Raw genomic sequence first — 11,702 nt, 5'->3', positions numbered from 1 at the left:
ACAACAAAACAAAACCCAGAGACAATCCAAAATCCAAACTCACCACATCAAAGTGTCAGTCCAATCCTCCAGAGTCAGGTGAAAAAAGCTGGAGTCAACTAACTTTTCTTCAGAGACATTTCAGCTGAACCCACATTATAAACATAATTACAGCTCAGGGCAGGAGATCCTCCTCCGCCACACGCCTCCCCTTCCTGCTTCCCGTCAGGACAGAGAACACTTCAACACCTTCATGTGTGGACTCGCCTCCCTCACACTCTACATGACCAAACCTCTCGCAAATTAAACACTGATCAGTCTTTTAACAGCTCCCTACTTTCACACAGCCATCATGCTGTGTGTGTTTGCGTATGAACCAGAGTGATAATCAGGTATAGAATACTGCAATGCCAATGTCAAGAATACAGTATGGTTACTATGGAACATTTCATCAGAACAGTGTCGCTAGGAAACAACTTGGATCCAACTTCCTAATAAAATGTTCACATCATTAGTGAACAGTGAAACAGGCAGTAAAGTCTACCAATGTCAGAAGCTGGGAAATGTTTCCACTGTGTTACTGCTGCTTTTTTATTGATGTCGGTCTGTGTGTGTGTGTGTGTGTGTGTGTGTGTGTGTGTGTGTGTGTGTGTGTGTGAGAAGAAGGAGCACTACTGTATACCCAACACAGTACATACTAGTGATGACCTGCAGGATGAACTATATACTGTATCTTTTCATGTCTTTTGAATGTACAATAATGATGTCTTAAAGTGTTCATAATGACCCAGTTATTTTAAACAAAAATCACATCTTTGTAGGACTTATAAATTTGTTAAAGTTCCTCCTGATTTCAAGAGTTTACCCATCAAACCCCATTAGAAAATAGGCCTTTTTGTGAGTACTGTAAAACTTTAATTAAAAGCCTAGTCCCAATTTAACGGCCAATCCCTTACACTAGCCCTTGTGGCTACACATTTTGACAAATAAATGCCTGTCTCAAATTGACACCTAGTCTGGTTGCCAAGCAGTTCTTTGGATGTATAAAAACAGGTTGTTGGCTACTCACTTGAGTAACGAACAAAATGTTAGTTAACTGTTTAGATTGTGCATAAGAATATCCTCCTGAAGCATGAACTTTTGTTTGGTATATATTTTTAATTTCTCCTAGCTATTTGGGATCAGTAGGACCTGATAAGTACAAAAAAGTTAACATTGTCAATGATAATAAAGTCCCAATGTCCTCATACGAGTACTTCCTAATCAACAGTTTCAACCATAAACTGTGATCAGGTTTTGGACCTTGTCTACTTTTGTGTTGGGATCGGCTGCAGACTGACTTGGCCGAGATCGCTGCCGTCTTGTTTTTACATGGATTAGTGTATTGTGCTCTTACACTAGAAACACACTACAAAGAAGTGTCCACGAATGAGGACAACAGGTCTAAGTTAAGTAGAATGTAGTATAAAGTCAAGTAGAGTAAACCTAAACGTGATGTCCTCGAGACATTTCGTAATCCATGGTTTTTGGTTGTGGGATGATTTAAATGGTTTATATCAGTGATCCACAGGATGAACAGGACAACACCTCACGGTTTTTTTTTTTTCAACTTGAGTTCAATGCGCTCTGGCAAAAACGCCAGGCACCTAGAACGGAGACATGCCAGGTGCATTGCAACACAAAAAACACGAGCGAAAAGCTTAATTCTCATTAAAACATTTACAAAAAGGGGCCTCCAGCTGCTAAAATGCTTTCTGTGTGATCAGGGCCTAAAACCTCAATCTGCTCTTACATGGCAAAGACGGAAACACAGAAGAAAACCAAAGAAGAAAAGGTTTAACTTTCACAGAGATAGATCCATGTCTCTGATTGGTTGCATTTGTTCAGGATAGGTAGATTCTTGCAAATGCCATTAGTAGCACCAGAGGGAGACAGGGGTGATTTTTTCAGATTATCTATCTCATTAATAAAAGTTGCCTACTGTGTCTTTATGTAGCCACAGTGGGATCTGAATACTTTTTCCACCACTGAGTGGGAGCGCCTCAAAACTGCACATATGTGATTACTTGAGAAGCTGTGCCTGACCACTGTGGATTGTAAGAGGGGTTTATAAGGAGAATTAAGCCTGAGTGTCCTGTGATGATAATCTGGTCCATGTCACAGTTTACCCACAGGGGATGGCACAGCCTCGTGTATCATGCCGGTGGCCTGACTGTATTTGGAGAATCCTCCCTTGTTTCTGGAGCAAGAGGCGGGCCTTTGGAAAGCTGGAATGCGCTGGAAGTTTTCCTGTGAGCTGTCTCGTCGCATGTGGGAGAGTCGCGCGTCTCGATATGGACATGTGGCCACTGGTGCTCCTGTTCGTCCAGCTCTGCTTCTGCTCCGGATACGAAGGTAAGGACTTGACAAAGACCCTCATTGACCTCCTGGACATTGTGAACTCTGCTGGGACCATGAGGATGGAATAAGCCAACAGTTTATTTTAAGATCAGTGGGGAAAGTTTGGGATGTCACTGATTTGTGGATGGATTAAGATAAAACGCTTTGTGTTTAAAGAAGATTTATTGTGTAATTTTGCGCATGCATTTGAGGCTTCTTATCCTCGCCTCTGGTTTTTGGTGAACCGCGGTGTGTTTACGTGGAGGAGGGGGTGGACAGCGGGGGGAGTGCAGTGTGCATCTGGGGGACGTTTCTCTGCACAGAGCTCAGTCTGTGGGACTTATGAAAGCACTGCAACTGTAGTGTAAGTGCAGGGCAAGTTTACTTTGTGCCCTCTCTTTATAATGCATAACTAAGAGCGACCTTTTCATAAACTCTTTAAATTAAACTGCTGCAGGAGTTTCAGATCTTGGAAGTATTTACAGAATGTTATGAGGAGTTTCTGTGCTGGTGTTGTGAAAACACAGGACTCTTTCACACAAACTGAAGTAGAGCTGCAGTGATTAGTCGAGTAATTGACTTACTGTATATTTTGATAGTTGAATTATCATCTTTTTAAAATATATCATGGTAAATTGATTATTTTTGGACTGTTGTTTGGATAAAACAAGATATTTGGAGACTTCACCTATATGTGATGGACCTTTTCAACATTTTCTTACTTTTTATAGACAAAATGATTAATTGATTAGTTGAAAATAACACTGAGTTTAAGCATCCAACAATACCGAACAAACAGACTCCCCAAAAAGATGTAGCCAACAAGAGCTGGGCCTGTAGCCTGCAGTGAGGAGCTGAAATGACTTCAAAGCCTGGATGGAGTATTGTGTGTGTGTGTGTGTGTGTGTGTGTGTGTGTGTGTGTGTGTGTGTGTGGCTATGTGCCTGTAGATGATTCGAGAGTGGCTCACCACCGCAGTATGATCATACAGGCTGAAACATGAACACAAGCTGCAGAGCAGATCTACACTGACAGACTAAAAACTGCCTTTTTGAGCCGTCAGTGAGAGTCTGGTCTGTGCTTGTGTGTGTTTATGGGGAGTTTATTTTACAGGGGTGTGTTTGTGTTTGTTCCGGCAGCCAATTAGCCAGTTGAGTTGTTGAGCGTGCATGCCTCAAATCGTGTGCCAGTGTGCCAGAATTACTTTTTTTGGGGTTTTTTTTTTTTTGCACCCTTTGGGCTCTTTTTTAACAATGGAAATCTTTAATCTTGGCCTGAGGTCTGCATGCATTCTTACAGTTAAACCTCTACACTACAGCGAGTATTCCTAAAAGCTTGATCACATTTTCCATGACGATTTTTGTGCTGATGTGAGTCTGGGGGAAGATTCATCCTCCACACACAGGGAGTAACCTGGGGAAATGCCAGCAAGCAACATCACTGGAGAACAGTCACTCTGTAAGTGTGCAGTTGTGTCTCTGCTGGTGAAGGGGGCCTCACAACAAGTAGATCCTGAATAGCCTCAAAGGAAAGCCCCAGGAAACAAATCAGGACTCAAGTGATAATAGCTAAGAGGTAGTTACTGTTGTAAAGTGCAGGCAAAAACACTTGGAGCAAAGAGAAGACTGCAGCTTACACTAAAATGAACTGACCAGTTTGTCTTAATTGAATGCATCTGGTTGCAGCTCTGCCTATTACAGTGGCAAACTTCAGTCCTGGTTGATTTGGCGACACCTGCAGTTACTTGTGGTCTTCAATGCAGTTTAATATTACAGGTCACAGAGTTCTCAGGCAGCAACACAAAACTGTTGTCGTATACATAAAGAAACCTGGCAATAATTTACCTTTTTTCCATCACTCTGTGAGGACCTGTAATCTGATTTCACTCTGCACATGGCATGAGTCTGCGGACTGCAGGGCACAGTGAAGGGAGTTGATTACATCGCTAAGTTGGAGGTGTGAGGTGTACAGCCTGCAGCATGTCATCTAACAGCTCACTGTGGCTGCTCCTGACCGTTCCACTGCTCCCTGCAATATTTCAAACTGATCCTCTGTCAGCAAATGCTGAAAATGACCGTTTCGCCAGTGAAATGTTTTTAATGTGAAGCTGCTGCAGTGGGAAGAGTTCGGTTTGCATCAGCAGTAAATTAACTTGATGTTCTTGTGTTTTAAATACATTGACCAGATGTGGCTGGCACCGTGTAGATCCTCCTCTTTTTACATTCTTGATATGGGTTGGAAATAAAGTAAGTTCAGCACGTTGATCAAAGGTCCGTAGGCAAGAATTTCGACAACCAGTTTAGAATACTGCAAATATATAAATATAGCAATAATTTAATCAGTGAACCATAATCCCTTTATACACAGAGATTGTGCCATAGGGCTGCTACAACGTCCGTCTTCATGCACAGAATCAAACAACAGCAGCATCTTGCCACTTCAGTGTGTCATTTTAGACAGCATGCCAATACTGAAGAAGCAAAGAGGTGTGGGTGTAACAAGCAAAACAATAGCAATGGCCACAAGTTTGACATATAACACACATGTCGGCAGCTATTTCTAAACAATAACAATGGCATAATATGACCATGACAATCATTTACCCCCTGTGATATGGTGGCTGACCTTGTCCTCCTGTTGGAAGGTGTTGGAGCCTTAATATACTCATAAGTGCTATATCTTAGGCAACTGGACTTGCTTGCGTTTCTTGAAGACGTTTCGCCTCTCATCCAAGAAGCTTCATCAGTTCTAAATGACTGGTACGGAGTTGCAGGCTTTACACCCTGTGTGGGTGTGAACCCTTGCAACCCTTGAAAGAGGAGTAAAAGAAGCCATCGTCAAGATGGGGCGACCATCGTTAAACAGACAGGGTGGCCTACAACACCCCCTTATCACCAACCTACAATGCAGTCTTGGGATCCCTTCCCAGACGACTTCACACCCATTCACCTCTGGTCCCACTGACCCTAACGACCCACATGATGGCCAGGTGGGTCAACGACACATTGTGACCTTAAGGACTCCCATCTCGTCATTTACTGTTGTTTGGTTCCGTGCAAAAATGCTAAAGCAGCATGAAGAAGGGACGTTGTAGCAGCCCTATAGCGCAATCTCTGTATATAAAGAGATTATGGCTCACTGATTAAATTATTGCTATATTTATATATTTGCAGTATCAATGTTCGTGGCCCACAGACCTTTGATCAACGCGCTGAACCAATTTTGCTTTATTTCCAACCCATATCGAGATTGCAAAAAGAGGAGGTGCTTTAGTATCTACACTGTGCCAGACCCTCCCCGACAGCCACATCTGGTGAATGTATTTAAAACACATGAACATCAAGTTAATTTACTGCTGTGTAAAATATGTGTATATGTATATATATATCGTCACTGTGCCAAGGCTGTAAGGGTGAAATGTAACTACGGTATGTACATCAATAGAATAAACAAGAATAGAATAAGAAAGAACATAAGAACATAAGAAATATGTACAGTTATGTGCGTGATTAAGTTGTATACAGAAAAATATTGCACAGAATATTCATGCAGTTGATTAATGCACCCAAACTACTCTGTATAGTGTTAGAACAGGTGATAATTCACTCTTTGTTCATCGCTACAAGCAACTCCTTTCATATTAAACACAGTCACTTGATCCATTTTCAATACAAAAATATTCATCAGTGCAGCTTTAAGAACAGACAGGTAAATACTTTATTAATAAAGCAGCATGCAGTGATGAGTCTCTAACTGTGAACCTGAACACTGAACACTTTCTTATGAATTATTCCCACTGAACTCTGCTGCTAACAACTGTTATTCATTTAAGTGTCTCTCAGGTAATGTGGTGCTTCATCTTATTGAGCCTTCACTGGAAATACACCAATAATTCAAGACAAGGATCAAAGACAGTTAAGAGACTTGAGATCTTTTTAAAAATGCAAAACACATACAGAATTAAATATTGTTAATATTATACATAAATTATGATTTAAACAGCTATATTAGATGCTAGCCACGGGTACATCACTGTTACTTCAACAGTTTGTGCTGTAAAGTGTTAATGCAGATAAAAAAAGCAGCAGCAGTCTGTTCCTCAGGGTCAGAAACTGCTGATGTGATTAAGAAACCAGCAGCAGACGTGTTGGTATACAGTTTAAATGGGACAGAAATCATTAGTGCTCCAAAAGGAGTTATATAACTCCGTAATCGAGGCTGGTTGAACTGAGCGATAAAGAAATGACATCCCATTTTATTTTTCTGCTCTCTTATGCTCTGCTAGCCCGTAGCTATACTTCAACACTTACAGGGAATGAGCCTCCATATAATGACAGTTTGTATTACAGGCCTGCAGAGAAAAGCTAATTGGAATATCGGGCTCTGTAATTTAAAGCTCATTCACTCCCAGAGGTTTGTCAGGATGATGAGCTTCTATACTTCCTGCACTATTAACATTTGACATCTTTCTCGCTAAGAACTGGTTTGAAGCAGATGAGAATAAGATGCTGGCTGCCGATCCCATCTCAGCATGTTCTCAGGTTTGGTTTGAATACAAAGGAGTCTCAGATCACATTTTCTTCTCTTGACTTTGTTTGAATCTGGAGTGCCTTTATGAGTAAAGGATGAGTCAGGCCCAGTCAGTTTAATCCAAATGCAGAGCTGCAGTGCAGTTTGCATACCCAGCCAAACCTAGTCTCACTGCCAGGGCGTCAAAGTACAATGCTTAGGCAGCGTCCCTATAATGACCCCCTCAGTGTCACTATAATGACGCTAGAGGCACCCTTTCAAGTCTGTATGACACTCACTCGGCATTCCATAAGCTCCAGTTTAAACCCATCCACGTCATTACTACACCTCTTCTCAACTGGATGTGACACAAGCAAGCGAACATCAGACTGTTTCAGTTTTTGCCAATAAAGATGACCTAGTCAGCGAACAGGTGAAGCAATGTGTCAGCTGCTTGAAAAAAGCTCGCCCTTGTTGCTTTGGGCAGCTCAGACCTACAGTATTTTCAGAGCGACAGCAAGCTGTTATTGAAGCTCAATAGGCTCCCTGAATGTTGTTGTTGCTCGTGGTATATCTGGACAATTTCTTGTGCTCCATCCACCAGAGTTCACTTGCTCGCTGTATGTTAGGAAGAGGTGTAAGACACTCAGAGCAGCATATATAGAGTGCGAAAGTCCAACAAGCACAGGACTTTGACCCATGAGACCAGTGCTTGAGACCAACAAACAACAACATTGGTTGTGGAATTTGTGGCACTCACAGTTGAGTGTTTTTTAGCAACACGCTGCTGCCTTTTCAGCTGCATTTGTGCTAAGCATTTTCAAGCGGCTGCTGCTGCTGAAGTCCAGGGCTGCGATGACAGGCAGATGCTTCAGTGAACACTGGCAGAAGTGCAAGCTAGCTTGTAGCTGTATTCTGTAGCAAGACAACAGAAATCACCTTAAGTACCAAAGATTTCTACATATTTGGAGAATTTACCAAACATCTGAAGTTTGGTGGAAATATTATACCAGGCCCGTTTTTTCTAAAAGTAGTCCTCATAAGTTGCTAGCACCGTAACTCCAGGTATTCAGACACCAGCATCATCATCTTGTCCATCTTTCTGTTCATTGATGCCCATTATTTGAACGGCCAAAGCCAGCCGGCTACCACCAGAAGTTTGTGCGCAGTCATATGGGTGTCAACCACTTCATACCCCTACTGCCGTATTTGAAATCGCTTACCCTCTGCCAGCATCTTTCCATTGAAAGACTGCACATCGATGTGAAAGCCCCATAACATCAACCACAATATTTTCCAAACCATAACCAAGTAGTTTTGTTGCCTAGACCTAACCGTTGACCCCTTCTTACCAATGACCTGTCCTGCTTATAGATGCAACACAAACTGCTGTCGTCGGCATCATTATAGTGACAGCTATTGGCAAGAAAGGTAACAGCAGCAACCCAGTTGATAAGGGAACAGAGGATATAATGCCACCCACAGCAACATGCATGTCAGTATCTCTTTCTCTCACTCCTGCAGGCTAGTATCATAGACTTTTTCACAGAGATGACTTCACACGTACAAAAGGCTTGAGTTTTGTTTAATCAAGCCCATTATTCGCTTCAGGAGGTTTACAGAGTTCACAATCCTCTGAGTGTCCTCGTATGTCCTCTGTCCCCCTGGATACTGCAGAGAGGGAAGACGTCCAAAAGCAAACAATTCAAGGCAATAAACAATAAACCATTCTTTATTAAGTTCTGTCTTGCATGGTATCATGTTACTGTTGACATATTTCTTGCTCAGTGTTTAAAACAACTGAATATTTCTACAGACAGTTAGCCAAGACAACCTAAGCAATAGATGTGTATCAGAGAAATAATGATGTCTATTTATGATATCATTAAAAGTTAACACATAATGTTCTGCAGCTACATATAGATGAAACTTCTCAGTCATTCAGCAGCAGAAGTCAAAGGCAGCTATGCTTCTATTTCTGTTTGATATCCACTGGAGGCTAGTGTGACACTATGATATGCATTCATTTTATTTCAAGATATTAATAGTGAAGTTTGTGGACCTTTTCTTTCACATTTAGAGAGATATTGATTAATTAATTTTTTCCCCACCATCTGCATTCAAGCACTGGATTTGAGTGAACTGATATTAAATAACAAGACAAACTCTCTCTCTGCAGGAAGGTGTCCACAAGTTTATTTTCATGTTGTAATGTGGGTCACTGTGTCTCTGTCTTAGTCATTATAGCAACTAGTTTCTTCACATGTTGAGTGTTTGATGTGGATTTGGATATAAGTGTGTGTCAGGTTATACAGTCTGATAAAGTTAAATTGTTATTGCAGGGCGGTTAAAAACTATACATGATATATGTGACAGTTTTGTGGTTGTTATGTTTGTCTTCCAGTAAAAATATTATTATAGCTAACAGGTGGTACAAGCATTACAAAGTAAAAGCACATCTGCACAAAAAGCAGCTTTTAAAGAGGAAGAAACTGCTGCTGTTACTCTCCATGCCTGCAGGTGGTCCTAATATTCAATACTGCAGTATCTTCTCACTTTCTTTAAGTGACAACATAAACTAATAGCATAACATATAATAGTGGATGGAGCCACTATGATGTCACCCATTGGTTTGTGGATTTGTGGGTGCTAGCTGCAAGCCTTGTTAGCATGGTGCATGGCGTGCAGTGTGCACTGCTGCCTTCCAAAAGTTGAACTCCTTTTATCTCAGAGCGTGGCTATCACGCCCTGAAAAAAGGCGCTTGGTAACGCTGTGACAGCATCCCTCTGGCTGTTAAGTGCTAGAAAAGTAATAGAAAACAATGGATTAGAGGGCGATAAAAGGCGACATGTACAGCCCCTTAGAGCAGTGGTTCCCAACTGGTGGGTCACAGGTCTATTCTTAATGCACCGCAAGTGACTCATGAACATGTCAAAATAAAACACTTTATTTTTAAGTAAAGTGAATTCCAGTGCAGAGCTTTTATTTTGAAGTGAAGTTTCCTGCTGTAGAGTGAGTGGCTAACCCACAGCTTCTTGACAGAGACAGCAAACTAGCTCGACAACATGGCCAGACTCAAGTACGATGCTGAATATATATATATACACAACTCTTGGACCTTGAACTAATGATTAAGGAGAAATCTTGACTCTGTGGGTGGACCAGTTGGGAACCACTGACTTAGAGGGTCTTTTACTGCAACCAAATGCTGATCGAGACATTTCTCTTTCAACCAGTAATATTATTTAAATGGTTAATTAAAAAAATCATCTCCCATACAGTTGTCATGAATGTTTAAATTAGGTATAGAGACCAAGCACAATTTTTGTACCAGGCAGTAAACATGTTTATTTCTGCTGTAAGGCTGGGCTTTTTAACATGGGGGTCTTTAGGGATTGACTCACTTTTGGAGCCAGCCTCAAGTGGCCATTAGAGGATCTGTTTCTGGCACTTCACTTTTCAGCTCTGGAGGTTGCCGCTTGGGAGGCAACACCATTTGCAGGTATATAAGTGAGTAAGGGTTTGTGGTAACACATGCCAGGTAGTCACAAAGAACGAGCTTTGCGTGTGAATTCTTGTGTCTAGTTTGGTGGGAATGGCTGCAAGTTGATACAGAACTGATAATTTTTCTGGCACATGTGACTCTAACTATTGTTCACTCTGAATGACACACACACGCACACGCACACACACACACACACACACACACACACACACACACCTGTAATTAGTTTTCAGTACCTTTCTCTTCCTCCCTTCTTCCCTTCATTAAGAAGCAGACACTGAAGTTTTCCCATTAGACAGCTAAATCTGACTCACTCAGTCTGTGGGTTTGCTCTGTACAATCCATGCTGTGTGATCTGACTGCTAAACCTCAGAGTGTGTTGTGTGTGTGTGTGTGTGTGTGTGTGTGTGTGTGTGTGTGTGTGTGTGTATTGGATGATTTGCAGCATTTTGGTCCAGACAGCTTTTATTAAACTGACAGAAAAGCCATGATGAGGAATTAAGGGAACGAGACGCGAGATGTGCTCACAGTATCAGGTTCAATGACCAACATATGGCTGATATATGAAGCAGGAGCAGGCTTGAACACTCCTCCCTTGTGGATCCTGAACAGAGGACACATTCACGCCAGGGTTCATAACATCCTGGAGCCAAGGTTAAATGCCCTTCCCCCTACTGTAACCCCTTCCTCACTTATTTCCTGTATCCTTGCTGTTTTTACTTCTTCCTGACCCCGTCCCTTCATCTTCTTTCCTCAAATAATCCTCCTTGCTCATCACAATTCCCCTCACATTTGTCTTTTACCAACATCACTCAACTGTGTCCTCCACCAGCTCGGCAGCCACCACTGAGAAGTATTTCTGCTCCTCTTAAATGCTGCTGTTTTATGGTTGAAATATATTTTTCTCTGTCTGAGTAAACTGCTCACTGTTTAAAGTTGACTTAAAATGGTAAGTATGATCTGTGGGAGCTGTTTTGGAACAAAAAGTTTCAAAATAGTTTCTCTCTTTTCTCATTTCTACCATACGCTACAGGGGGCCTCAGGAAAAACAAAAAGAAACACTGGATCGAGCACAATCTTTGTGTTGAACATTCACATTTCCAAACCAGCTCGAAAAAATAGGATCTTTTGTGATTTATTCCTTGTGCATGTGGTCTCTCCAAAAGATCCAGGTCCCCTGCAGAGTCTGGTTCAGATGAGAAGTTAGGCAATATTTTGTAAGCCTTTTCTTGGCGCTCAAGGTCAGCCCAGGACAATGCTTTCAAACATTGCTCAACATCTTGGATGCAGCTCTTTTTCGTCGTATTAGTCGCTTTGTCTTCTCTTCTT

General features: G+C 41.7%; 2 protein-coding genes and 1 pseudogene across 2 annotated transcripts in view; 2 read left to right on the top strand and 1 right to left on the bottom strand.

Annotated features, from left to right (window-relative positions):
- Window positions 1-11,702, top strand: part of LOC125900253 (X-linked retinitis pigmentosa GTPase regulator-like) — a 62,668-nt pseudogene that overhangs the window by 18,772 nt on the left and 32,194 nt on the right.
- The window catches only part of otc (ornithine transcarbamylase), a 52,833-nt gene that overhangs the window by 23,973 nt on the left and 17,158 nt on the right, over window positions 1-11,702 (bottom strand).
- Window positions 2,302-11,702, top strand: part of srpx (sushi-repeat containing protein X-linked) — a 74,151-nt gene continuing 64,750 nt past the window's right edge. Inside the window, exon 1 of the mRNA XM_049594535.1 lies at window positions 2,302-2,373. Within this exon, the coding sequence (XP_049450492.1) occupies window positions 2,313-2,373 (61 nt within the window). The 5' untranslated portion in view covers window positions 2,302-2,312. The remainder of the gene's footprint in view (window positions 2,374-11,702) is intronic.

Source organism: Epinephelus fuscoguttatus, linkage group LG13, assembly GCF_011397635.1.
Source record: "Epinephelus fuscoguttatus linkage group LG13, E.fuscoguttatus.final_Chr_v1".
In the NCBI taxonomy this organism is placed as follows: Eukaryota; Metazoa; Chordata; class Actinopteri; order Perciformes; family Serranidae; genus Epinephelus; species Epinephelus fuscoguttatus.
Note: the sequence above shows the minus strand (reverse complement) of the source record. Positions and strands in the feature narration are given on the sequence as shown.